The 26,581-nt window shown below is 43.1% G+C and overlaps 2 protein-coding genes across 2 annotated transcripts; both read right to left on the bottom strand.

Annotated features, from left to right (window-relative positions):
- On the bottom strand, positions 1-1,894 carry LOC311015818 (stonustoxin subunit beta-like; the record flags this gene model as incomplete). The annotated part of the gene is made up of 2 exons (XM_084013260.1): positions 1-1,091; positions 1,885-1,894. 2 exons carry the CDS (start codon positions 1,892-1,894, stop codon positions 574-576), a joined length of 528 nt encoding a protein of 175 aa, XP_083869386.1. The 3' UTR covers positions 1-573.
- Positions 1,895-3,301: 1,407 nt separating this feature from the next.
- On the bottom strand, positions 3,302-9,575 carry LOC311015921 (protein NLRC3-like; the record flags this gene model as incomplete). The annotated part of the gene is made up of 3 exons (XM_084013363.1): positions 7,917-9,575; positions 6,472-6,645; positions 3,302-3,479 (listed from the first exon to the last, which is right to left on the bottom strand). Exons 1-3 carry the CDS (start codon positions 9,437-9,439, stop codon positions 3,302-3,304), a joined length of 1,875 nt encoding a protein of 624 aa, XP_083869489.1. The 5' UTR covers positions 9,440-9,575.
- Positions 9,576-26,581: the final 17,006 nt, after the last annotated feature.

The following is a 26,581-nucleotide window of genomic DNA, read 5'->3' as shown; positions in this document are numbered from 1 at the left end:
TTTATTCTCTTTTAAATGCAATTTTATTTATTGTTCCATATCATAACAAAAGTTATGTCATACATGTTTTCACATACAGCAGGACTAGAACACCCTCATGATGTTCAAAGTCCCAACATCACCCAAGAGCAAGCGTTATAAAGCGTTGATGAATGGAAAATCACAGCTGCAGCATCATCATAGTTTATAATTCCTTAGTGGATTTAGCAGGAGCATTTTCTCCAACAATGAAGAAACAGTTTAATATGTTTTTTATTTGTAATATGTTAAATACATTATGTTTTCTATTCTAACCTGTGTGTGCTCTGTGTTTCATGTTGATGGTTTTCACTGGACAGCAACTATTTGCTCCAGTCACTAATGCATGTTCCTCAACACGACAAGGTTCAGTCTAAAGACAAAGCCATCCCCATATACTCCATTCATTTAAGTACATTTACACAAGCATTAATACATTTACAACAAGTACAAGGAGGAATGAACCTGACTGATTACAAACTGCAATGTTTTCATTCACATCTTTGCATTGACTCTGAATGTAATCACACCGCTTTGTGTTTGTTGTGAACAGTTTCAGAGACGCAGAGACACTGATGATCCAGACCAGACTCTAAACCCAGGATAAAGAGGTTCAGTGAATGTGGTGTTGAAGGTGTGGAGGTGGATCAGTTTGTTAGAGGAGACTCTGTAGAAGGTCAAAGTGCCAGCAGGACAGTCCAAGTACACTGCTACCACACCAGAGGAGGAGGAGGAGGAGATGAGTTTTTTTTTGCTTTTGTGATAGACAGAGTAACGACCATCATAACAACTCAGACTCCAGGACTGATCATTCCTTCCAAACAGAGAGTCGTCTCCTCTCCTCTTGATTCCTCTGTAACTCACTGATATATAAACCCATCCTCTCCACTCGACCTCCCAGTAACAGCGACCAGTCAGACCGTCTCTACACAGCAGCTGAGGATATGAGTCAAATCTGTCTGGATGATCTGGATATGACTGGTCGTCTGACACACGTGTCACCTTCCTGTTGGTGTCGTCCAGTTTGAGTTTTCTGCTGACTGTGTTTGTGTCCAGTTCCAGTTCACAGACATCTGATGGAGAGAACAAACACAATGCAGCTAAAGGTTATTGTTGGAGTCAGTTGGGTATTTTTTGGTGTGTGTTTTGAAAGCTTAATAAATATACTTTGGGTATTGGTATATGACATCACAAGGGGGCGGTAACTTGATGGTGATGGGTCACGTCATACATTTCATTGATAAATAGGACACCGGTGTGTAGTGGTGTGTGTTTTGTTGGATCGCTGAGAAAAACACAGTGTTGGGGAACTAGCAGGAGCAGATTCAGTTATTAATAGATAATTATTAATATCAATACTCAGTCTCAATATAAAGGAGTTTGTACTCAAATGCCAATAATTAATAACTATTAGAATATGAGTACAAACAGTTGAAGGATTTGTGAATTCTTCACAGAGAAGAGGTTGATATCATTCATTCTTATACAACATTAATAAACAGCAGTATGTTCATAAGGGGTTTATTAACAATAAACAAAGAAACATACACTAAGTCTAAGTGGTCTATCTAACTAAATACTATACAAGTGTGTGTGTGTGTGTGTGTGTGTGTGTGTTTGTGTGTGTGTGTGTCTGTGTGTGTGTGTGTGTGTTACAAGATGGCGGCTGTGGGTGTCGACCAGTCAGCCATGTGGAGTGGGGGTGTTCTTTGTGGGAGGCCGTGTGGTCCTGCCTGGAGAACAGGTTTCTATATATGTGTATAATTAGTGTAATATATGTAGAGCCATTAGGAAAGTTGGATTAGTGAGAACGCAACCTGTCTGTTCTGGATCACTGACGATCAACAGACAACACAAAAACACGACAAAATGACATCGTTGGTCGTAAAAATATCACAGTTTGACCTTAAAATACTAAAGATTGAAACCAGACCAACCTGTGGTCTGGTCTCTGGACTAATGTGAGCTACTATCTAGACCTCTGGGGGACCACAGACAGTCTCTGGTTCCTCCACATAGTCTGGTCTGGTCTCTGGACTAATGTGAGCTGCTATTATAGACCTCTAGGGGACCACAGACCCAGGAGACAACATCTGGTTCCTCCATTTAGGATTCAGGGACGTCAGGACGACAGGAGGACGATCTCAACGCTGAGACGCTTTAGAGACACAGAGGAATTTATCTCTTGAGTTGAAATATTTAAACTCACACAAACACGTCTCCGTTGCCGTCCGGCAGGAATTGCCGTCCGTTTGTGTCTCTGCGTTGACTTTGTGTGTAATTGAGTGTGAAAATGTGGCGTTTGGTGTGAACACAACACGACATCTTTACAGCCACGAAGAAACAAACGCTACATCCTGATAGAAAACGTGATCATCGGATTTCAGTCATGAACACGTTCAAATCTGGAGCAGCTGAGTTACTGAAAACATACTCACACTTCCTCAGACCAGGTCTCAGATTCTGCTGTCCCCCATGGTCCACCCTGCAGGAAGACATTCAAAGACCTCAATCAGGTCCACCATTAAACATGAACCCCAGTTCCTCAGTCAGAGACGGAGACACAGGCTGGAGCTGTTGTCCATCTGTCCTCACCTGAGAGTCCAGTCTGATGTCTGTCCATCTGTCCTCACCTGAGAGTCCAGTCTGATGTCTGTCCATCTGTTCTCACCTTAGAGAGTCCAGTCTGATGTCTGTCCATCTGTCCTCACCTTAGAGAGTCCAGTCTGATGTCTGTCCATCTGTCCCCACCTGAGAGACCACTCTGATGTCTGTCCAGCTGTCCTCACCTGAGAGTCCACTCTGATGTCTGTCCATCTGTCCTCACCTGAGAGTGTTCAGTCTGATGTCTGTCCAGCTGTCCTCACCTGAGAGTCCAGTCTGATGTCTGTCCATCTGTCCTCACCTGAGAGACCACTCTGATGTCTGTCCATCTGTCCTCACCTGAGAGTGTCCAGTCTGATGTCTGTCCATCTGTCCTCACCTGAGAGTCCAGTCTGATGTCTGTCCATCTGTCCTCACCTGAGAGTCCAGTCTGATGTCTGTCCATCTGTCCTCACCTGAGTGTCCAGTCTGATGTCTGTCCATCTGTCCTCACCTGAGAGTCCAGTCTGATGTCTGTCCATCTGTCCTCACCTGAGAGTCCAGTCTGATGTCTGTCCATCTGTCCTCACCTGAGAGTCCAGTCTGATGTCTGTCCATCTGTCCTCACCTGAGAGACCACTCTGATGTCTGTCCATCTGTCCTCACCTGAGAGTCCAGTCTGATGTCTGTCCACCTGTCCTCACCTGAGAGTGTCCAGTCTCCAGTGTGGACCCTCCAGTCCAGCAGACAGCAGCTTGACTCCTGAGTCTCCTGGATGATTGTAGCTCAGGTCCAGCTGTCTCAGATAGGAGGGGTTGGAGTCCAGAGCTGAGGCCAGAGAAGAACAGCTGTCCTCTGTGATCAGACAACCTGACAGACTGAAGACACACACTACTGTCACTTCTGGGGACTTTACATAGACGTATGGCCATTTGTCCACTTTTTAAAATGAGAAAAAGTGATATTTGTCTTTTGCTGTGTTGATGTTGTACTGGGTGGGATAAGCGTGGCTGAGTGATGGACAGAGATGGACAGAGGAGGAAGTTAAAAGAAAGAAAGGAGACGAGCTGAAATGATTGAGAGAGAAATTGAAGCGTTAGAAAAGAGAAGAAACAACAGTTGAAACAGTCTATGTGGTCTGTCTTCAGACCTGGTGTGCCAACAAAGATCTGGTATTGATTTTAAACCATCTAGCAAAGAAAAAAGGCTGTAATTCAATAACATTTCAACAATGTTTATAGTTTTCATATTGAACTGGAGGAATTATGAATAACAAGTACTCTGATAATAACAGTAAAATACAAAACACAGCTTTGAAAATGTGCTTCTTAAGAGTCTCAGAACATATGAGGCATTCAGGTGTTCAACTGCCAGTTGGAAGAAAAGAGTCTGTCTTGATTCAAAGCTCTGTTCTCACTGTCAGCGTTCCTCTTTGAGAGCAGCCGTGTGAACTTATCTATCGGCTCTAGATTTCACCGACCTGACTGACGTTTATCACCTCCACTCTCTGATCCATCTGTCAGCTGTCAGTGAGTCTCGTCAGTTGTCACCATAGAAACGTCACTCACAGAAACTCCAGTTTGCACAGATTTGATTAAGTTCAGAGTTAACGTTTCACCCCGTTGCATTACTGGGTAATTTAGTGTTTGTGAGTAGCAACCAGTGAGATGATTTAGCCTCCAACCATCTGAACCAGTGTAGTGATGCTAACGCTGCAGCAGTAAAATGGAAACGCTCCGTCATCATTTAAAGGAGTCATCACCTGGTTTTATACGTATCCAGCCCCCCTTGGATCGCTTTGGATCAATTCGTAAAACTTATTAGAAAAAAAAAATTTAATCAAACATTGAGCTTGTTCTGACCCTTTTTCGTACCGCGATTTTATCACGCGAGATTACGCGCGAGGTTTTGACTGGTCCGGATGTGCATTGTATAATATGTAATGAGGCGCGCGTTGATTCGCCGCAGGAAGGACAGAGCCGGGGGGGCTTGCCTGCATGCAGACTCCAAAACATAATGGCGGCGCTTCGGCGATTTCAGGTAGCGGACGGGGCGGGGTTGGGTGGTGAAAGAGGGGTGGGCTTATGCAAGTAGCCGCCACGGTGACGTCACCGAAGGCGCAGAATCAAAATCTTGTGCTTTAGGAATGCACACCCTTGTGTGCTATTCCTGTTCGGAAAAAGAGCAGAAGCGAAAAAACGGCGCCACTTTCAAACTCCAGCCTTTCAGGCAAGTTTCAACTGAGGTCAAACACAGATATGCATGTTTTAACAAGAGAAATTGCGATTTCCAGGTGATGACTCCTTTAATAATTCTCAATGATCTATCAGTTATGGGTCTGGGTCCAGATAGGACGGGGTCTGGATCTGGGCCAAGCTCCACCTCTTAGTGACCCTTGCTATAGAGCCTTTTACAGTCATTGTCATCATAAATGTGTGTGCACATGTTGGTGTTAAAATGGCATTTTGTCTCCGCCGTGCAGACGAGTTAGAAGCTTTAAACTTTGAATTAAAACTGTCAGCAGCATCAAAATGTCTGGTTGGTTCATGTTCAGTTGTCAGAGTTGATATTCCAATCAGGCATCAACCTCTGGTTCAGAAAAGTGAAGTCAAGCCTGAAGGTCCTTAAAGCTGCATTCTCTCTGCTGGCCACTAGGTGGTGTTTCCATGTATAAGAGTTCTCAACGGGTCGGTCCAGCCCGACAAACCCGACGGGACCCGAAGTTTCGGGCCGGGTCCGGGCCGAAAAAATACGCAAATGAGCCGGGTCGGGTCGGGCCTCGGGCTTCCTTTTTTTTATAAAACACATTTCATTAAAAAATAAAAAATAAAAAAGGCCCAGGTGACGCGAGCCAGGAGACAGATGATGCGTCAACATCAGCAGCAGCACCCGCTCCCGCTGCAAAGAAGACACCGCGCTTCGACCAGTGGGAGAATATATTGGGTGAGACGGGAACAGACGAGGATGAGGTGGACAGCTACGTCCGTCAAAGGCCAACAATGAGTGACGACCAGGACCTGCTGGGCTGGTGGAAGACCAACAGCAGTGTCTATCCTAAACTGGCTCAGTTGGCGCGGCAGGTGCTCAGTGTGCCAGCCAGCAGCAGCAGCAGCAGCAGCGAGAGACTGTTCAGTGTGGCTGGCCGTACCATTGAGGAGAGGAGGACGCGCCTCAGTCCATCCACTCGTGTTATCGTGATAACAAGTGTATGAGGAAAACAATGCAGGCGCGCGGGAGGTCGGGTTCGGGTCGGGTTCGGGCCGACAATTCATGCTGGTGTGTCGGGCTGCGTCGGGTTCGGGTTTAAAAACCCGCGGGCCGGGTCGGGTCGGGCTGTAATTTTCAGGCCCGTTGAGAACTCTAATTATGTCTTCATTGCATCTGCATAGCTTTGAGTCTGCATGTGGGTCCTCCCTGCTGCTTCAGCCACCGTGACAAGAATATTAGTTCATTTCATATAAAACTCAATAAACTCAACTGTATAGAAAGTGGTTCAAACTGGCTCCACCTTGACAGCAGAGACAGTCTGGTGTTGTAGTTCAGGCTCACATGTTCATGGAGTGACGTTCACAAACGTAGACTGACGTTTGCAACAGCATTTATAAACACCAGGTGGATTTATAAAACTATTAAAACATTGAACGGCAGGGAAAAGATAAACAAGAGGTTTGGTTTTGACAAAAGTTTTGTTTTGTTCTTTTGCTGGAAAGTCGTTAGCAGCAGAAACAGTATTTCATCAGCCATGTAAACAGATTAGTAGCAAACGTGTCTTTTTAGGAATACGTGAATATAAATAACTGAATATTTGGTGCATGTAAACGCATCATTGAAAGCTTCATAGGTAAACTTCTCAAAGTAGTTGAATCTGACCTGAGAGTTTCCAGTCGACAGTGTGGACTCTCCAGGCCAGCAGACAGCAGCTTCACTCCTGAATCCTGCAGGTCGTTGTTACTCAGGTCCAGGTCTCTTAGACTGGAGGACTGGGAGCTGAGAACTGAGGACAGACCTTCACAGCTTCTCTCTGAGAGGTTACAGCCACTGAGTCTGAAGAGGAATCAGAAATTAGTGATGAAACAATTACAAACAACTGTTCATCACCTCAGGTTCTAACTGACATTTTTGTCATAATTAAGTTATTCACATATTCTTATTCTATGACAACTTAGTAACATTATGATGAATCAAAGACATTTACTGAAAAAACATTCTAGTAGTTCTAATTCTAAATCCTTGTCATTCAGACAAATGTGCATAAATATGAAAGTGTATGTGCAATAATTTATGGAGGAGTCACAATATACCGCCCACTTTTTGAAATCCCCCCGACTTTTACCGTCTAAAGTCATTGAATCTGTCGATCCTATTAAAGTTTCACTTTCAGTTGTGAATCAGTTCATTTCTGAATGTTTCTGATGTGAGATTCTGTTTGTAGCTGCTCATCACTCGGATACTTGTGGGTCAAGTCCAGGGGCGGATCTAGGATTATGGGAGATCCGAGGCTTAGCCCAGAGGGACGAAAGATGTATGTGCAAAGTTCTGGCATATATTCTGCATATGCTAACTGTTATTACAACCGACGGTAATGAAAACCATCTAGCAAAAACTCTATTTTTAAGATTTTTTTCTGGCATAGATGCCTTTTATTAGCAGTGGACAGATAGGAAACACAGCAGAGAGAGGGGGTGTGACATGCAGCAAAAGACCACCAGCCTGGATTTGAACCAGGGTCGGTTGCGTATACGGGTATTCATGGCATGCGCTCTAACCACTCGGCCACCTGCACACTTGAAAGATACTACTTTGTCAGTCAATAACTTCTCACACACCGAGTATTAATCTTAACATTCACAGACCTAAAACGTATGTTCCGACGTTGGTCGTTAATTGTTGGTCGTTGCGCCGCCGCTGAGAAAAACGTTCCCCCCCCCCCCCCCCCCCCCTACTGTAAACATTCGGGGCTTTGGCAAAAACATCAGGGGCTTGAGCCCAAGTAGCCATCCCCTAACCCCCCCTCAGTTTGTAGCTGCTCATCACGCGGATTCTTGTGGGTCGAGTCATTCTTATGTTGACAAAACTCACTTCCAACGTCTATGCGGGGCCACAATAATCAGAATTTACTCAGTAAAGTTACTCAGTACTCGAGTAGTTTTTTCATTAAATACTTTCTTACCTTTACTCTTAAGTAACTATTTGGAACTACTTTTTACTTCTTTACCTTTTGCAGTTGGGAAAACAAATCAAATCGTTCAGAATGCAGATAGAACCTTGTAATTCCAAGATGGTTTGTTATTTTCTGAATGAAAAACTATATTTACAGAGCTTTGCTGGAGGATTGGACCACCGGCAGCAGCCTCAGAAGAGCCTCCTCTGAAGCAGAGTATTCCTTCAGGTCAAACAGGTCCAGATGTTTTTCTGATGACAGTAAGATGAAGGCCAGAGCTGACCACTGACCAGGAGACAGTTTATTGTAGGAGAGACGTCCTGAAGTCAGATACTGTTGGATCTGCTCCACCAGAGAACGATCATTCAGTTCATTCAGACAGTGGAACAGATTGATGCTTCTCTCTGGAGACAGATCCTCATCAACCTTCTCCTTGATGTACTGGACTGTTTCCTGATTGGTCTGTGAGCTACTTCCTGTCTCTGTCAGCAGACCTCGTAGGTGTTTCTGATTGGTCTCTAGTGACAGACCCAGAAGGAAACGGAGGAACAGGTCCAGATGTCCGTTTGGACTCTGTAAAGCCTTGTCCACAGCTCTCTGGTGCAGATGTGTTAGTTTAGGTTTGTCTCTGGAGACTTCAGACCACGAGGAAGTTGTTTGTTCTTCTGCCATCAGATTGACACCAGAGTTGACGAAGGTCAGATGGACATGAAGAGCAGCCAGAAACTCCTGAACACTCAGATGGACGAAGCAGAACACCTGGTCCTGGTACAGTCCTCTCTCCTCTCTGAAGACCTGTGTAAACACTCCTGAGTACACTGAGGCTGCTTTGATATCGATGCCACACTCTTTCAGGTCTGGTTCATAGAAGATCAGGTTTCCTTTCTGCAGCTGCTCAAAAGCCAGTTTTCCTAGAGACTCAATCATCTTCCTGCTCTGTGGACTCCAGTGTGGATCCGTCTCAGCTCCTCCATCATACTTGACATTCTTCAGTTTGGACTGAACCACCAGGAAGTGGATGTACATGTCGGTCAGGGTCTTGGGCAGCTCCCCTCCCTCCCTGGTCTTCAACACGTCCTCCAGAACTGTAGCAGTGATCCAGCAGAAGACCGGGATGTGGCACATGATGTGGAGGCTTTGTGAGGTCTTGATGTGGGCCATGATCCTGTTGGCCTGCTTCTTATCTTTGAACCTCTTCCTGAAGTAGTCCTCCTTCTGTGGGTCAGTGAACCCTCTGACCTCTGTCACCATGTCAACACACCCAGGAGGGATCTGATTGGCTGCTGCAGGTCTTGTGGTTATCCAGAGGCGAGCGGAGGGAAGCAGTTTCCCCTTGATGAGGTTTGTCAGCAGCACATCCACCGAGGTGGACTCTGTAACATCAGTCAGGATCTCGTTGTTGTAGAAGTCCAGAGGAAGTCGACACTCGTCCAGACCGTCAAAGATGAACACAACCTGGAACTCTTCAAACCTGCAGATTACTGCTTCTTTGGTTCCGGTGAAGAAGTGATGAACGAGTTCCACCAAGCTGAACTTCTTCTCTTTCAGCAGGTTCAGCTCTCTGAAAGTGAATGGAAACGTGAACTGTATGTCCTGGTTGGCTTTGTCTTCAGCCCAGTCCAGAGTGAACTTCTGTGTTAACACTGTTTTCCCGATGCCAGCCACTCCCTTTGTCATCACTGTTCTGATTGGTTCATCCCTTCCAGGTGAGCCTTTAAAGATGTCTTCTTGTCTGATGGTTGTTTCTGGTCTGTCTGGTTTCCTGGATGCCGTTTCAATTTGTCTGACCTCATGTTGGTCATTGACCTCTGCAGTCCCTCCCTCTGTGACGTGGAGCTCCGTGTAGACCTGATTCAGGAGGGTTGGGTTTCCTGCTTTAGTGATGCCCTCAAACAAACACTGGAACTTATTCTTGAGGTAAGACTTGAGTTTACGTTGGTACACTGGACCAGCGGTTCCTGGATAAACAACAAAGGAACCCAGTTAGTGGATCCTACAGACCCTTTTACAGTCTATGAACAAGCCATGTGTCAGAGCCATGTATTCCTATAGTCCTCAGTTGTAGTGTCTTCATGAGCTTCTTTCATTATTAAATCATAACTATAGGACACAAAATCAATCATGTTCAGCTGATGAAGTGAAAATATAATATATAATCCTCCACCCTGAGACGCCACCATTGAAAACACCAACAGAACATGGAGGTGTCCTCGTAGAAGCTTATTTTAAATACACCTTTGTTTTTCATCTACCAACAATTTACTTATACGAGCTGAAAGTCACCAGTTAACACGGTCACTGGGTGAAGTGAAACACCTGTTCCTCTGAAACGGTCGTGATCCTGTCTGAACTCAGTAGAACTTGAGTCTGTTAGAATATCGATTCTGACAACCGAACACGTAACAAGCAGACATTTAGATGCTGCTAACAGTTTAAATTCACTGTTTAAAGCTTCTAACTCGTCTGGATGGTTGAAGCAAAACAACATAAACGTTGACAACATGCGTACGCATATTTATGATGAGATCGGCTGTAATCGGGTCTGTAGACAACCAGAGAACCTAAACATTGAAGTTGTTTGCAGCCTATTAGGAGAAATATGAAGTTCTTCATGTTGAATCCTTCTCTTCTTTCCACCATGTTAAATCTGTTAAAATCCTCTTACTGATGTGCAGACAGTCAGCCAGCTCCTCCTGCTTCATTCTCCTCAGGAAGTGCACTGTGATCTTCTGAAACGCCTCTCTGCTCCTCCTCTGCTCCTCATCCTCACCGTCCAACAACTCCTCGTCCTCACTCTCCAAGCATTCTGTGTAATCTGGACTCAGGACCTTCTGGATCTTCTTCAGCTCGTTCTTCACAAAAGTGCCGATGTTCTCCTCCAGCAGCTGGAACAGAAGGATAAACTGAACATGAACTCTGAAGAACACAACATGGGATTCATGTGTGGGTCTGAGCAGCATGAGACCACTAGAACCTGTTCAGCATTGAGTCTGTAGTTGATGTGGTTAATAGTGAAAGGTGAGCTTGTACATGTACTCACCATAAATATGGAGTCCAGGTGTGTTTGATGCTGCTGGGTCAACGGAACCTCTGAGATCTGCTGAACTCTGTGGAGAAAACCAAGTTTAAAGAGTCACTAAACCACAGACTGGAGATCAGAAGTGGACGTCGTCATGGTGACATCACCCATTGTGTTTGTGGACTACGGTTTTGAAGCCTCAGGTTCAGCATTTTGCCGTCTTGGATTCTTGGAGCGATCTGATGAACACGAGCAGCAAAGCGGCACCCCAAGCAGCAACCTTACTTGATCTGGATCAATTTGGATTCTGGTGTGAAGCTGCTGACAAAGTTAGCTTCATAATTCAAGGTCAACTTTACAGCTAAGTGTTGAAGTCATCTTAGTAGATAACTGCATTGGTAGTGTAGTAGCGACATCAGCAGGTAAGCCCCGCCCCCTAAAGCATCCCCTGCTTTCTGGTCTGTTGGACTCTAAATGGACCATAATGTACTAAATGAACTTCATGCTGGATTGAAGAAGACTTGAAACTAGAGATTGAGACCATAAACTCATGTTTACAATGTTTACTGAGATAATACATCAAGAGAGAAGTAGGACCATTTTCTCATAGACTTTTATACAACCAGAGAGGAGTCGCCCCCTGGTGGCCAGCAGTGAGAATGACAGTGGAGCTGGAAATTCCATCTAGATTCAAACCAGTAGAGGCCATATTTGTACATGCATATTTTATATTTAAATACTTTGCACTTAAACGTCAAGATCTGGACCTGAATCCACCAACAATTTAAGATTCTCACTCGTTAAGCTCTTCATTAATGGAGCGAAGCCTGCAAGCTAGTTCAGGCAGACAACTCGAGCTGCACCGTCATACTCATGTGACATACCTCATACTCCAATAATATTCTTCCTTCACATCCTCCCTATTTGGCGGTTCATTTAAGCTATGCCACTTCCCATCGCCCCCTTTTGGTTGTCAGTGCCTCTGCTGCCACGTAGGTTTGCGGTCTGCTTGTTGCTATCTATATCACCGCTAATGGGATTGCTAGCTTACCTCTCTCTCTCGATCGCTATGTCTCTCGCCGTTTCGGATTCAGTGATTCTTGGTCCTCAGGGGAAGAACTGTGTTTTATCACAGATACTCAGGCCGTGTACACACTACACCTTTCTGTTGACGGCCCGTTGATGGACCAGGGAAGGCGTGTCTGGTTCATGGGGGAGTTGCCTTTGCGGACGCAGCCATCAGCCATTAATAGCGCTTCCTGCTAGCCGGCTTATTCAGGCTACTTCTGTCTTCTTTATTATTATTGTGTAAAATAGATGCTGTTATAGCTAGAAGAGGGCTGCCACGTGTTTTAGTAATTCAGTCCCTGTATATATACACAGGGACTGGTCATAAAGAATCAGCCTGTTCCCAAACGCAATTATTAACCATTCCTCCATGTTTTGTTTTCATCAGCTTTTTACATGTGCTTTCCCCGGTTTTATTTAAGAATTTGACTGTTGATGGCTAGCACTGTCGCCTCACAGCAAGAGGGTCCCGGGTTTGATTCCGGGGTCGGCCCAGGCTCCTCCTGTGTGGAGTTTGCATGTTCTCCCCGTGTGAGCGTGGGTTCTCTCCGGGTTCTCTGGCTTCCTCCCACAGTCCAAAGACATGCAGGATGGGGATAGGTTCATTGGTGACTCTAAATTGCCCGTAGGTGTGAATGTGAGCAAGAATGGTTGTTTGTCTCTACATGTTAGCCCTGTGATAGACTGGCGACCTGTCCAGGGTGTACCCTGCCTTCGCCCAATGACAACTGGGTTCGGCTCCAGCCCCCCGCGACCCTGAATACAGGATAAGCAGTAGACAATGGATGGATGGATGGACTGTTGATGGCAGATGAGATGATTTTAATCCAGGTTTTATTGCACAGTGTAGTTTATTAATGTAGTGGTTGATATTATTTATTTTTTCTTTAGAGGTGGATATGACATTTTAATGCACAGTACGTCAAATTTATTTTATAGCATATTTAATATCAACCGGAGGGACTTAAACACAAAAGGACTTTTCATCGCCTGGCCTGTTCCTTCTCCTACACTCCTCCCTCTGTCCAAAATCAACTTTGCAAGGTTTGTCCACCTCTAAATCTCAGCCCCAGTAAAATATATCGAGTGTTCAACTCTGTAAACCATCCTCCAAAGAAACAGGTGTAATTTCCTACGCGTCATAAGTCTCCCATCTGCATATAGATCAATGAAAATGTAAATGTATGCATGTGTGTATCTGGTGCACAGAAGCTTCCTGTGTCCTAGGAAGTTCTGACCTGCAAAAGTTGGGGAAATAAACAGGAAACATCCCTTGACTCGGCAGCGGCTGTGGCTCAAAGGTAGAGTTGTCCTCCAAGATTGGCGGTTCGTAACCGACTCCCCCAGTCTACATGCCGAAGTGTCCTTGGGCAAGATTCTGCGCCATCAGTGTGTGAATGCGTATGAATGATTAATGTACAGGCGGCTCCTCTGCCATCAGTGAATCATGAATGTGTGTGTGTGTGAATGGGTATGTCTAAGTGACTGAATGTAGTGTAAAGCACCTTGAGTAGCTAGTAAGTTAAAAAAGCGATATATAAATGCAGGTCCATTGACCATTCCAGTCAATGTCCTGAGTCTCTAAAAAGCTCTGTCAAAGCAACCTAATAGATGCTTCATTTATTACCTTATCACTGGCTTAGTGTGATGTATCAGGTCGATGCCAGAGCCAGAAATAGTAGGATATATGATAGTTCACTGTATAAATCCCCCTTTTCCCTCATCTAAGTAAGCCCGATAGGTGTTGCCACTGGGAAATACGATATAAAAAATAAATAAATAATTAAACAAATAAATAAACACCAAATTATCGATTTTAGCATCTCTCGATTCTCTATCCCAAATATAAACAGTTCAATTCCTCTAGAGCCATTTCCATTGTTGTTGCAAATTATCATTGCTAAGAATTATACTGCTTTCTGTTCCTTTTCTTCCATGACCAAATTCCTGAATCATCGGTCCTCAATCCATCGGTTGACTCCCCTCTTCATCACAGATGACTGCAAACCCAAAGAAGAGATCCTGGTGTCCTCCAAGCTTGGAGATCTCTGTTTGAGCTGCAGCCTTCCACCCGTACACTATTCCCCTCACTGCATAAGAACCGGTGGAGCCACAACAGCAGCCCTCCACATGCCAACCTAATCTTAAATCCCTGAGCTGCCGATCATCATCTGCTTTCTATTGCTATGTCAAACTCCATAAGAAAGAAATATTAGCCGCTAAAAAGCTCATGAGAACTTGCACCCCTTGATGCGATTGTACTGAAGCACAGTGAGCTGTTGAACGCATCCTGGTAGTCCAGCCAAACTCCTCCCTTAGCTCCTCCCTCTGACAGGGTGTGGTATTAAAGGCCTCAGCTGGCTCAATTTGGCCTCTTACACCTTTATAACATACAGAAACAGGTTGGGTTGGGAAGAAGGAGGGGCAGGAACCGCAGGGAGGAAGCAGTCATCACACGACTTAGGATAGGGCACACAGGACTGAACGGTACATTACATAAAATAGGAAAGCATCCGGATGGCAAATGTGACCAATGTGAGCAGACTGAATCTGTCCAACATGTAGGGATGGGCAGAACGAGGCTTTGTGAAACAGCGAAGCGTTCGAAGCAATTGCGCCGGAATTGTGTCGAGGTTTCGAAACAATCCGAAACCTGGTTCTCCATGGTGACATCTAGTGGCCAGTTTTGCTAACATGACAATTTGACTGTGAAACTCAACTGGTTCAGACAGAGAATATAAATAGCTGTCAGGTAGTCAGCCCAACCGCGAAAAGTAACGTGGCCTAATGGTGAACAATCGCGTCGTACACCCGAAAGTCCGGTGTTCAATTCCCAAGAAGTGCCACCAACAGTGTTTTTAAATAGAATTTTTTTAAATCGAAATTTGCCAGATGTTTTGTTATTTCAGGTTCATAGTAGCCTACATGATTCTGTTTTAAAATGTAGGCTGATGGCCCAGGCTTTTTCTTGAGAACATGTTGTAGGGAAAGGATAAACGAATTGGGAAAGTTAGGCTATGTTAATCAGGTTCAACATGGACAAATAAAAACAAATTTTTTGTATGTCAAGATAAATTTTTATTTAAGAATAATAGTTGTTCTGCAGTCTTGGCATTTAGTCGGTTTCTGGTTCTGGTTTTGGAAAATCGCTCTACTAACTCTCAATATCTCTCAAAATCTCTCTCCTCACAAAAACCCACAAAGATGAGATGTGTTTGAGTGGCTTTTAAGCATTCTGGGGCTTTGTGTTTTAGGTTAACCAGCTGTTTAATTAGGCAATTGCCTCGCGCGGCAAGCGCCACCTGTGGAAAACAGATTGAAACCTGAATGAAACACTACGAAGCCTGTGGTCACGTGACAAGGGCGTTTTGAACCACATTTCGAAACACTGTCCGAAACACTTGCGTTACGGAAGCTCGACACTGTTTCGAAACATCAGCTTCGAGTGTCACATCCCTACCAACATGTGCTGTTGGACTGTAGAGGGTACGAGGAGGAAAGAAGAACATTGTCAGCAGCTGCAGAGTAATCCATGGGGGTATTAAGTATGGAGAACCTGCTAGGAGCAGAGGCTGACAGTAGGGTCATTCCGTGCCAACTCAGCCACCCATGTACATGACACCTCTCAGATTTAGCTGAAAAGCGGTGAAAATATGCCTTATGTTACCAAACAAAGGAATCTGAAGTTTCAGGTCAATATCTCAAACGGTTTGCCCGTGGTGTCCATTTGAATTTCAAGTGCCACACCCCTTTTTGACACATTGCAATTTCGCATTTCATTTGTTGCCATTTTTGGAGGCCCATAACTTCTGTTCTAATAGTGATAGAAGGCTGAAAACTGATCCGTTAGTTCAGTGTAATGTGTACTACACAATTCTTCAGGCCGAATCAACATTCCTTACTGTTTGGGTGAGAGGTGGGTCACCAAAGTCCAATTTATTTTTGACGGCCAAAATTATTTCTCACTTTTTGGGTGCTCCTAGCACCACGATGAATGATCATATTTATTCTAAACAGGATTATTTGTTATATTTGGGACCTTTGCTCTTGCCAAAATGAATTTGAAGGGTATGGTACCACTGGTGGGGGTTTTATGGGGGTCCAAAAACCCTCCCGGGCAGAGGTGACTCTTTTGGAACCCCATATTTGGATCCCCAAATGACCGCGTGGGCACTTGATGATCCTAATGAGATTTATACCAGATAAAGATACATATTTGTTCTTTCTTTTAATGAAATAAAACCTTTGACTATGAAGCTCCTTAATATGAATGTTATTCGTGAAAATGCACCATTTTGGACTTTTTTTCCAGAAGTCTGGAATGTAGATCAGGGAGAATTTAGTGATGATAAAGCATGAACATAGTGGGAATAACTTATTATTATGCTCAGTGATGGCAAACAATTAAATATTTAGACTGCTGGCTATTCATTTCCTGAAAATCACAAATTAACCCCTTATCCCCGATGAAAGAGACCCGCCTGTGACAAGCGACTTGCAGCACGAGCAAGTGTGCAGGCCACTGATGCAAACCACATTCTGACACCAATGGAGATGTTTCAATGGGCAAAAGAAAACATTAAGAACATTACATTCTTCTTTGTTAGTGCAGAAAATATAAAAAAAACACGAGGAAACGTACAAATTGTAGAGACGTTACGTTTTAAAAAAAAATTGGACTTTGATGACCCACCTCTCACCCAAACAGTAAGAAATGTTGATTCTGCCTGTAGAATTGTGTAGTACACATTACACTGAACTAACGGATCAGTTTTCAGCCTTCCATCACTATTAGAACAGAAGTTATGGGCCTACAAAAATGCCAACAAATGAAATGCGAAATTCCAATGTGTCAAAAAGGGGTGTCGCACTTGAAATTCAAATGGACGCCACGGGCAAACCGTTTGAGATATTGACCTGAAACTTCAGATTCCCTCGTTTGGTAACATAAGGCATATTTTCCCAGCTTTTCAGCAAAATCTGAGAGGTGTCATGTACATGATACCCCGATTTTGGCTGTTTTCACATGGAATGACCCCAGTATGCTCAAGCATTTGATGACATATCTGAAAGATACAGGTCTAATGGAGAGGATATAATTCCAACTTTATTTAGTTTTTTATTTAGTTAGTTTTCCGGCTATTTTATTTTATTTATTTATTTTTTGTATATTTGCTTTATTTGTTTGTTTTAATTTATTTTTTCTGCCAATTTACTGTTCCACACTCCAGTCCAGTAGGTGGCGGTAATGCACATTTAAGTTGGTTTGCCAACCGCCAATAAACTCCAAAAGAAGAAGAAGAAGAAGAATTTGGCCTCTTGCTCGTTCCCGGTGGTGGTCGATTGCTGGAGGTGGTGAGTAGGGCCCCCATTTTGTTTCCATGTAGCTTAAATATGTTTCCACCACTAACGTGTGCCTTTTGTGTTGTTAGGTTCACCTGCTGCTGTTCTGTTTTACTTTGTTTTTGATTAGGTTTGCTTTTCTTTCTGTTTAGGTTTGTTTTGAGATCGATTACTCATCAATGGGGTTGTTGGGTTTTTCATTCACTTTTGATTTTCTTTGTTTCAGCAAATGTTTCTTTCTTTCTTGATTTTCAGGGTGGCCTGTGTGTCCTCAGTTGGGAGGCTAGGCACCGTATGGAACCTCACCCCTGTTGTATGCAAGTTGGCACTGCGGCTCTTTTAGTGCATGTTTTTATGTTTGTAGTGTTGTACCCCAGAGTAGGGAAGTGGTGGGTTCTCTCCGTAGTCTGCTCCATTGAGGGCCTCAGCCCCCCTGATTTTAGTTTATTATCTTTAATTTCATTTGTTTTAGTATTATAGTTGGCTTTGGTTTAATTGCATTTGTTAATAAAATATTTTTTCTTGTACTATTTTAAATCCCTGTTTTAGTTTTCCTTTTTTTTGGTTTCCTTCACAATATTAATAAAATAAAACATTTATTTTATTTACCCCATCTCTGCCTCATCAGTCTCAAATGTGTCCTTGAGTACATTTGGTTTCCATATCCTGGGGTGCAAGTATCTAGGTGGTGTTGTTGACCCCCCCCCCCCCCCCTTTTTTACATTTAAAAACCCACTCCGAACTTTGCCACGCGTTTTTGTGTTTGAAATGTTTGTCTGCCTCGCTGCCAATACTGTTGCTGCATATCAGGTGGTTTGCTGGGTTGAGAACTTCCATCTGTCTTAGCATAGGAGAAGTCTAGGTAGTATATTCTCCTATGAGCCAAGGTGCTCATGGGGAATGGCCACACAGCATCCGAATTTAGTATTTTAGTCACTAGGTAGTGTGAGCTATGAGCCAAGATGCTCTCTGATCTCGTGCTGTTTTGGTGGGTTAAGATATTTACTCATCATCACTTCCCATCATCTCTATGTAATCACATATGGGGAGTGATGAGGCCGGAGCCTAGACGCCAAACTAACTAACTATGTTCTGTTGCTACAATAAACAGTCTAAACTTGAGTTGTCTGACTGAAATGAGTTTGCTCTGTTTATCATTACATTGATGAGTGTTGTTCTGATAGTTTATGCTAGTGTCAGGATCAATGCTATAAATGGATCTGGGTCACATGAGACCATGTTGTGGACATTCGTCTTAGTGCTGCACTCAGTGTTGCCAGCATATTGTTGGGTTTGTGGTTCGTAGCTGAGCCAAAGGGTTCTATGAGCTGATTGGACTACAACTATCTTTTATGGGGTGACAATGATGTGGAAACGGAGTTATGACTTGTGAAAAACCTTTACTTTTTAGTTGCAAAATCTCCACTGGGCATCTGACGGTTCTGGCCTCCATGTAGTCCATTACCTCCTGATAATAGACACCATCTTGTGCATTATCAGTTGCATAAAACCTAAAATAAATGTCTTACTTTAATACTCTACAACCTCCCTTGACTCGAGTTTGATGTCTTTTGGTTTGGTGTGTTTGTGTTCTAAGCTTAGCTTAGCCTCTACTCTTCTTTGTCATTAGCCTTCACGTTAGCCAAGTTAGCTTCTCTCCGACTCTTAAATTTTCTCCTCACTGTCTCTTTAAGGTTTGATTGTTTATTATTTTAGTTTAATATCGGTTAAAAAGATTTGAATTGGTCCTTTCTGTTAGAGCTTCATTGAAACATGACACTGTCTCTCTCATATCATCGTGGCTCAGAAGACCTAACAGTTTGCAGGATTCAGGGCTGGTGGACTTGGAGTTATTGTTTAAGGGGCTAGTCTAGACCTGGTTCATCCTGTAAGGAGAGTTCAGTTTCATTTCTTACCTTCCATCAGCAGCTTGTTCAGCTTTAAATTGAAAAGGGTGACCCATAGACTGGTCACTCTTTATGGATACACAGCTGGGTCCAGGTCCAGGTCTAAGGGAGTCTGGTCTCTGCTGCTGCATCCTGATACAATAAATACAATTTAAGGAAATACTTTCCCAAGATTCTCACTAGTTAAACTTAATTCATCACAATATAAGCCACAACATGAAATTATCAATAAACGTTATTATCACAATATGTTTGGCAGTTCAGACCATCACATTATTCATTCAGCAGACTTGACTTAATGTTGATGGACGTGTGTTTTTGTGGTTCAACAGACCAACAGAGAATCTGAATTTCCCAGTTAAACTTTCATTCCTTTCATTCAATATTTGAAGCTGATCAGCTGAAGTGTCAGCAGGTTACAGTGTTGGTCCAGGTGTATGTCAGGTTAATATTTAATCCGAATGTCTTTTTATTTGACTTATCATCAAACTTTACTGCTTCTTCTTCTCAGACAACTAAAAGTACAGAGGTCAGTTAAAGCTTCTGGTCTCAGTGAGTGCTCCCCAAAATGAAAACAATTGGATTCAATAGGAGAGTCGACACTAGATTCAGATCATCCCCTACATGGACTACAAAGGTCTGGACCAAGACCTGGTTCTTCACCTCAGGATAGTCAGATAATAAAAAGGTTGAATTTTAAACTCAATAAAGCGATCTAGTTAATATTATGTATATTTATGTTGTTGAATGAGAATCATGAAGGTGAAGTGATCTGAGTCCTGGACACTTGGAGATCCTCGTCTCACCTCTGAGCTTTGGTCTGGCTGTCATGTCCCCCATCCTGAGTGGTTTTAGAGGGAAGGACTCCGTCCTCTTGGTCCTCACACTGATTCATAGCAGAGTCTCCACCTGCTGGCAGAGACGCACACTGTCACTACGGCAACACTGACAACAGAGAGGCAAAGTCCCGCCCCTTCCTGTGTCTCGAAGGGGACCTCATTTCTAAACGGCGAGACCAATAATGTTTTAGTCCCGTTTAAGTTGCTGAGGCCAGACGACAGGAGCATAATCTCAAAGGCTTTCAGGACACAGGATGACATTACTCTAGAAAACCAACGTTAGCTTTAGACAACAAAACCAACGTTAGCTTTAGACAACAAAACCAATGTTAGCTTTAGACAACAAAACCAACGTTAGCTTTAGACAACAAAAACAACGTTAGCTTTAGACAACTAAACCATCGTTAGCTTTAGACAACAAAACCAACGTTAGCTTTAGACAACAAAACCAACATTAGCTTTAGACAACAAAACCAACGTTAGCTTTAGACAACAAAATACTACATAGACATAGTACATAATGTTGTTTAATGGTTAGAACATTCTTTTTAAGGGCCTTTTTATCCAGATACATTCTAACTGACCATGCTGACTTCAACTAGCATTGCTAATAAACATTTACAAAATCTTGAAAAACCAAAACACTGGAGTCAATGCCCTTTGGACTTATTGAAATTTTCCCTGTTTTCCACAAATCAGATTGACTTTAGGAAAACGGGAACCCTTTATTTAATTGCAAATGTCAGCAGTTACGAAGTGTGTCGTACTGGTACGACGTAAAGGAGTTTATTTTCTGTGTTTTCTCCTCCTTGTGTTTAACAAATAAATGAAAAGTTTCTGAGATGCAACGCTGTACATCTGGAGGCAACATTAATTCAATGATTGGACAGTCACACTCCAGAGCGGGTCAATGAGAGGGATTAGAGACAACGGTCTGACCGAACAGTCAGTTCTTTGAACCGAGGTAATCCACTGAGACGGTGGAATCAGGTGTCGGCAGCAAATGAGTCGGTTCTTATTCAAATATATATATTTTCTTTTTGCCGTCTGTCCCAGTGGCCGCAAATGCTTCTGGTCTTAGCAGCAGGAAACCCATCTTGTTCTGTGGTGTTTAACATGAGTCTCCTGGTCCACTAGCGCCTCTACTGGCTATATAGAGCTACTGCGAACCGAAGTAATAACCGGCCACATGAACCGTTGCTCACAACTCACTTGCCAACCGAGACCGATGTAGCAACCGGTCGTATGAACCGCGAATCAGACCAAAGTAGCAACCGGTCGTATGAAACACTGCTCATGACTCTCTCACTTGCTGTCCGAGAGCTGCGGTGCAAATCAGACCAAAACAACAACCGGTCCCATGAACCATCGCGACTCGTTGACAACCGGAGGGACTTTTAGTCGCACACAGAACTCCATGAGTCCCATGGATCCATGTCGCCCAATCAACATGAAGAGAGGTCGAGTACCATGAGCAGAGGACCTTATCAAGGACTACCATGCAACTATTATCTTCATTGGTCATAAATCAAAGCTGATGATTGGCTATTCAGTTTATTATGTCAAGTTGGTCGTGGACTTTGTTTGGACCGAAATATGCATCATAGAAACAGAGTTTGAATGATAGTTGATTAGAATGACTCAACTTCAATTATTGCATTAAAAACTGAATTTGAATCACATACGTTGAATTTGTATAGTTATAGTTATTTTTTTACAATTTTTTTCTCTTACAGTTTATTACATGTACGTCTGTAGTATGTTCTGTTTTTAAACTAGTTTTCACGGTAAAATACTAGTAAATATGAAAGTTCTGCTTTGTTATTAGCTTAATGTTCTTAAAGTATCCACAGTAAAAGTACACAGAGCAGTGTTGTACTATAATACATGATATGACTAGATTATTCTTACTGATGCATTCAAGTGGAAGCTGTATTTTACAGCTTCAGTACTTTTACTGCAGTAAATACTGAACATTTTCACATTCTTGTTTATTTGAAATATCAGAAACTGTCACTTACCAAACTGTTCACACGGAGGAGAGACGACGGGACGATGTGTAGCAGATCTCATACACCAGGAAGTAACCAGGGATCAGAGTCCATACATCACCATGGCAACAGATCCGGGCTATTCATATGTGGTATAAAGCACCTTCAATTCAAGGTGCCTTACAGACCAATAAAACAATTCAGTAAAGGTTAAATCATTAAAAAGCAACAGAAATACAGACAAGAAGTCCACAAGATAAAAAAGGGGGGATGAGAACAGTAAAAAATATATAAAAAGTAAGAAAATACAAACAGATGAATAACAGTAAAAACGTTCAGAACAGAAATGTTTTCAGAGCAGATTTAAGAGATTGTAATGTGGAGGCAAACCTTAGGTTTTCTGGAAATTTAATCCAGACATGAAGCTGAAAACTAAATAGCTGCCTCTCCAGGCTTCGTTCTGACTCTGGAGACAGGAAGCAGACCAGCACCTGAAGACCTGAGGGGTCCACCTGGTATACAACACAGAAGGAGATCCATTAAGTGCTTTATAAACATAGACAATCATTTTAAACTCAATTCTAAGAGACACAGGAAGCCAATGCAGCAGTTTCAGTCCTGGTGTGATGTGTTCTACTTAGAACCCTGATAGCAGCATTCTGGATTAACTGCAGTGGTCTAGCAGCTTTTTTCAGGAGACCTGTAAAGATACCGTTACAGTAGTGGAGTCTACTACAAATAAATGCATGAAGAAGCTTCTCAAGGTCGTGCTGGGACATGACTTATTTAAGTCTTGTGATATTTTTGAGGTGATAGCAGACAGTTATTTGAACTTTCTTGATGTGTTTGTTGAAGTCAAGGTCAGAATCCAGCTACACCAAGACTTCTGACTTGGTCTTTAGTTTCCAGTTAGAGATTCAAGGTCAGCTGTGACTTTAAGTCTGTGCTGTTTTGGCAAAAAAATCAATTATTTCTGTTTATTTTTTTAGTAGAAATTGTGGCCCATCCAGTCATTCATTTGTTCAATGCAGTTAAGGAGTGAGTCCATTGGGTCATAGTCATCAGATGATAAAGCAATATAAATCTGTGTATCGGCTTCATCTGCAGTTTTCAAGGTTGACTAAATGCAATACATCTGAAGTAATACAATCATAAACATGCTTCATAAAGTTTATTGGTAAACTGTCAAATCAACAGGTAGGACTTTGGACGCAGCACCACTTCTTCTAGTGTTTTGTAATCGACTGGATTAAAGTGTGACATGTTCACTTGGTTTATTTATTTCAACACAATGGAGACGCAGACTTGTAGTTAGTGTTGTGACATTCACGAACGAACCGATTCTATTGAACGGCTCGTTAACATGAACGATGGAACCGAGTCGCAGCTGGGAACCGTTTTTTTAAAATCTATATCCCTGTGTGTGTGTGTGTGTGTGTGTGTGTGTGTGTGTGTGTGTGTGTGTGTGTGTGTGTGTGTGTGTGTGTGTGTGTGCGTGTGTGTGTGTGTGCTCCTCCTCTGTGTGGGACAGAGAGGAGCGCAGCGCAGCCCAGCTGCACAGTGTTATTTAGATATGCAAACGTAGCATGACGCCACCTGACTTGTGCACGCTGCCTTTGCTTAAAAAACAAAACAAACAAAAAACAGAAACACGTGACAGCCCCTGCCGGCGAGCAGCATGTGCAGCATGTGCAGCATGTCTTAATTAGGAGGAGAGTTTGTCGTGTGTCGTGAGTCGTGAAGTCCTCGTTTGGAAGAAAAATGAGCCAAGGGAAAAGGAGCAGCATTTGGATGCACTTCTCGCGAGGAAGAAAGTGAGGCAAAATGCAACATTTGTCAGAAAATAATAAACAACTTGCACAGACACCTGAAAACACAGCACCCCACAGTAAAAGTGGCGGAGGTGAGAACAGAGCCAAGCACAAGTGACAAGGAAGTCTCCCCTGATGCTAGTGCTTCCCCAGCCTCCACATCTTTGCCTGACCAGGCACCAAGCGTTCCTGCTGCTACATGTACCACTAAAACAAAGCAGACATCACTGAGTCAGTTTTATGCAGCTCCTGTGTTGACCCCATTGAGACAGGGGAAGATAGATGAAGAGCTGGCAAAGAGGATAGCCACTGATTTTCAGCCATTTAAGATAGTGGAAGACAGAGGATTTAAAAACTTCTGCCATGCTCTCAACCCCTCCTACATTCCTCCATGTAGGAGGGTACTAACCCAGAGAGTGTCTGAAATCTATGAGAGAGAAGCAGCATCACTTAGGAGAAGGGTGTCCAAAGTGTCAGCAGTATGCCTAACAACAGATTGTTGGACATCAAGGGTTACTACCTCATTCATGTCTGTAACATGCCACTTTATTGAAGATTTTCACATGTCCTCCTGCCTACTGGACTGTCTGAATTCAATGAACGGCACACAGCAGACAACCTGGCAGAAAAGCTTCAGTGTTGCAGAAGAGTGGGGGATTGATAAGAAAGTGGTGTGCTGCTTAACTGACAATGCGGCAAACATTACAAAGGCCATTCAAATATTAGGATGGACCCACCTTCCATGCCTGGCACACACCATCAATCTTGTGGTCAGAGATGCCCTCAAAGGTCCACAATCTACCATCACCAAGTGAAAGAGGCAGTGGAATACTTTCATAGGAGCACAGTGGCTGCACAAAAACTCAAGGAAACACAGCTCCAAATGAAGATGAGGGAACTCAGACCCAAACAGGACTGTGTCAAGGTGGAACTCAACATATTACATGTTGCAGAGTTTTCTGACCAACAAAAATCCCATTGTGTCCACCCTGGCTGTCACCAATGCACCAGTCCGCCTTTTATCCCAAGAAGAATGGACTACAGTGCAGGAAATGTGCACCATCTTGAAGCCATTTGAGGAGGTCACTGTTGAACTCAGTGCAGAAAGGTATGTTGTTCAGCTGGTCAGCAGTAGATTTATAGCATGCATGCAAATTACCTGATACTAAATTATACATTTTTGGTACCATAATAGATATGTGTAGTACATTGTATCAACTTTATAATTGTATCATTAAAGTATTTTTTTTCTTCTCACTAGCTAAGTGACGGCTTCCAAAGTCATTCTGCTGGCCAGGGGACTGCAAAGAGCCACAAACGATTTCCGGAGGAAGGCAACAACACAGGCAGCAAAAGACATGGTCAACTGTCTTTGTGCAAGCATGTCGGCTAGGTTCCATCGAATCAAACCACATGCTTGCAGATGCTGCTGCTCTTGACCCTCGATTTAAGAGGATGGCTTTCGCTAATGCAAAAACTGCAGATGAGACCTTCCAGCGGATATCAACTGCAGCAGACTCAGTCCTAGCAGCAGCAGCGAACCCATCCAGCAGCAACCAGTCGAAGTGGAAGGAGCAGGCAGTGCGGCTGCATCTGAATCGATTGTTTGGAGCTATTTCCATGAGGATATAAGTGTGGCAAAATTGATAACAATTTTTTCTCTAAATCTAGGATGACATCAGTTTAATATCACAATATCATAAATTGGTGTACAGTATCTCCCATTGTTATATCTCCCACCCATATGAGCAGGTGGAGGGAACAGTATCAGCCAGGAATCCCACGGCAGATGCTGTCATGGAGGTGCGAGCCTACCTACAGGAGCCTCTTGTTGCAAAAAATGAGGATCCCCTCAAGTGGTGGGAAAGTCGGGTCCCTGTGTACCCCAGGCTTAGCGAGCTGTTGGCCAAGAAGATGTGTGTTGTGGCGACATCAGTTCCCTCTGAGAGAATATTCTCAAAAACCGGGCAAATTATCTCAGAGAAGAGAAGTCGCCTCAAGCCAGCCAAGGTCAGATCACTTGTCTTCCTTAACGCTAATTGTAACGCTAATAAGTATGAAAAGGTTTCGCCTAATTTTTTTTAGTGTTGACATGATAATACAAGCATTTATAAAAAAATCGCCGAAACATTTTCATACGCTGGCGTGAAACTCGCGTCACGGAAACAGCCGGGTATACGCCGACTGCCATTAAACACCAACGAAGAAGAAGCTGTGTAAACACCAACGTGCCGTCTATGCAAACAGCGTATCTATAGCAGTAGAAGCTATCAGGCAAGTGTTCTTTTTAAATAAACTCTATAAATATAATATAATAATATAATAAACTCTAAACTCTAAATAAACTAAATACTGATGTACTTACAAACTTTAAAATGCCTCGTTTTGTGAGTACAGACCCTATGTGTACTACTGCAGAAGTTTGGTAACATTCCATGCATTATTAGTGGGGAAATTTACGAGATATACTGTAAGTACCATAGCGCTATTACGAAGCCGTTCGGCTGATCGCCCTATCTTGACCACTGCTGACCATCGCTAAAAATGCTTCCGAGGGGGTGTTTGGCTGGAGGTCTTGGTGGAAATTACCTAGGGTCCATTTCACTCCGGACAATCACTTTAAAAAAAAAAAAGCAGCAAAATGCTCCCCAGGACAGTCCACCATATATGCAGATGTTATATTAGTAGTAATAGTGGGCTGTATGTAAATATTTTCCTCTTATTTGTTCTAATTTTATCTATTTTTCTAATACTTGAAATATTCTTTTGTAATATGTGTTTTGTTTTTCTATCAAAATATTCTTGTGTGAAATGTTTAATAATCCTTTATTACAGTAGTGT

This window comes from Eutrigla gurnardus (assembly GCF_963514095.1).
Source record: "Eutrigla gurnardus genome assembly, chromosome: 7".
NCBI lineage: Eukaryota > Metazoa > Chordata > Actinopteri > Perciformes > Triglidae > Eutrigla > Eutrigla gurnardus.
The sequence above is the reverse complement of the archived record's forward strand: the minus strand, read 5'-3'. Positions and strand labels throughout refer to the sequence as shown.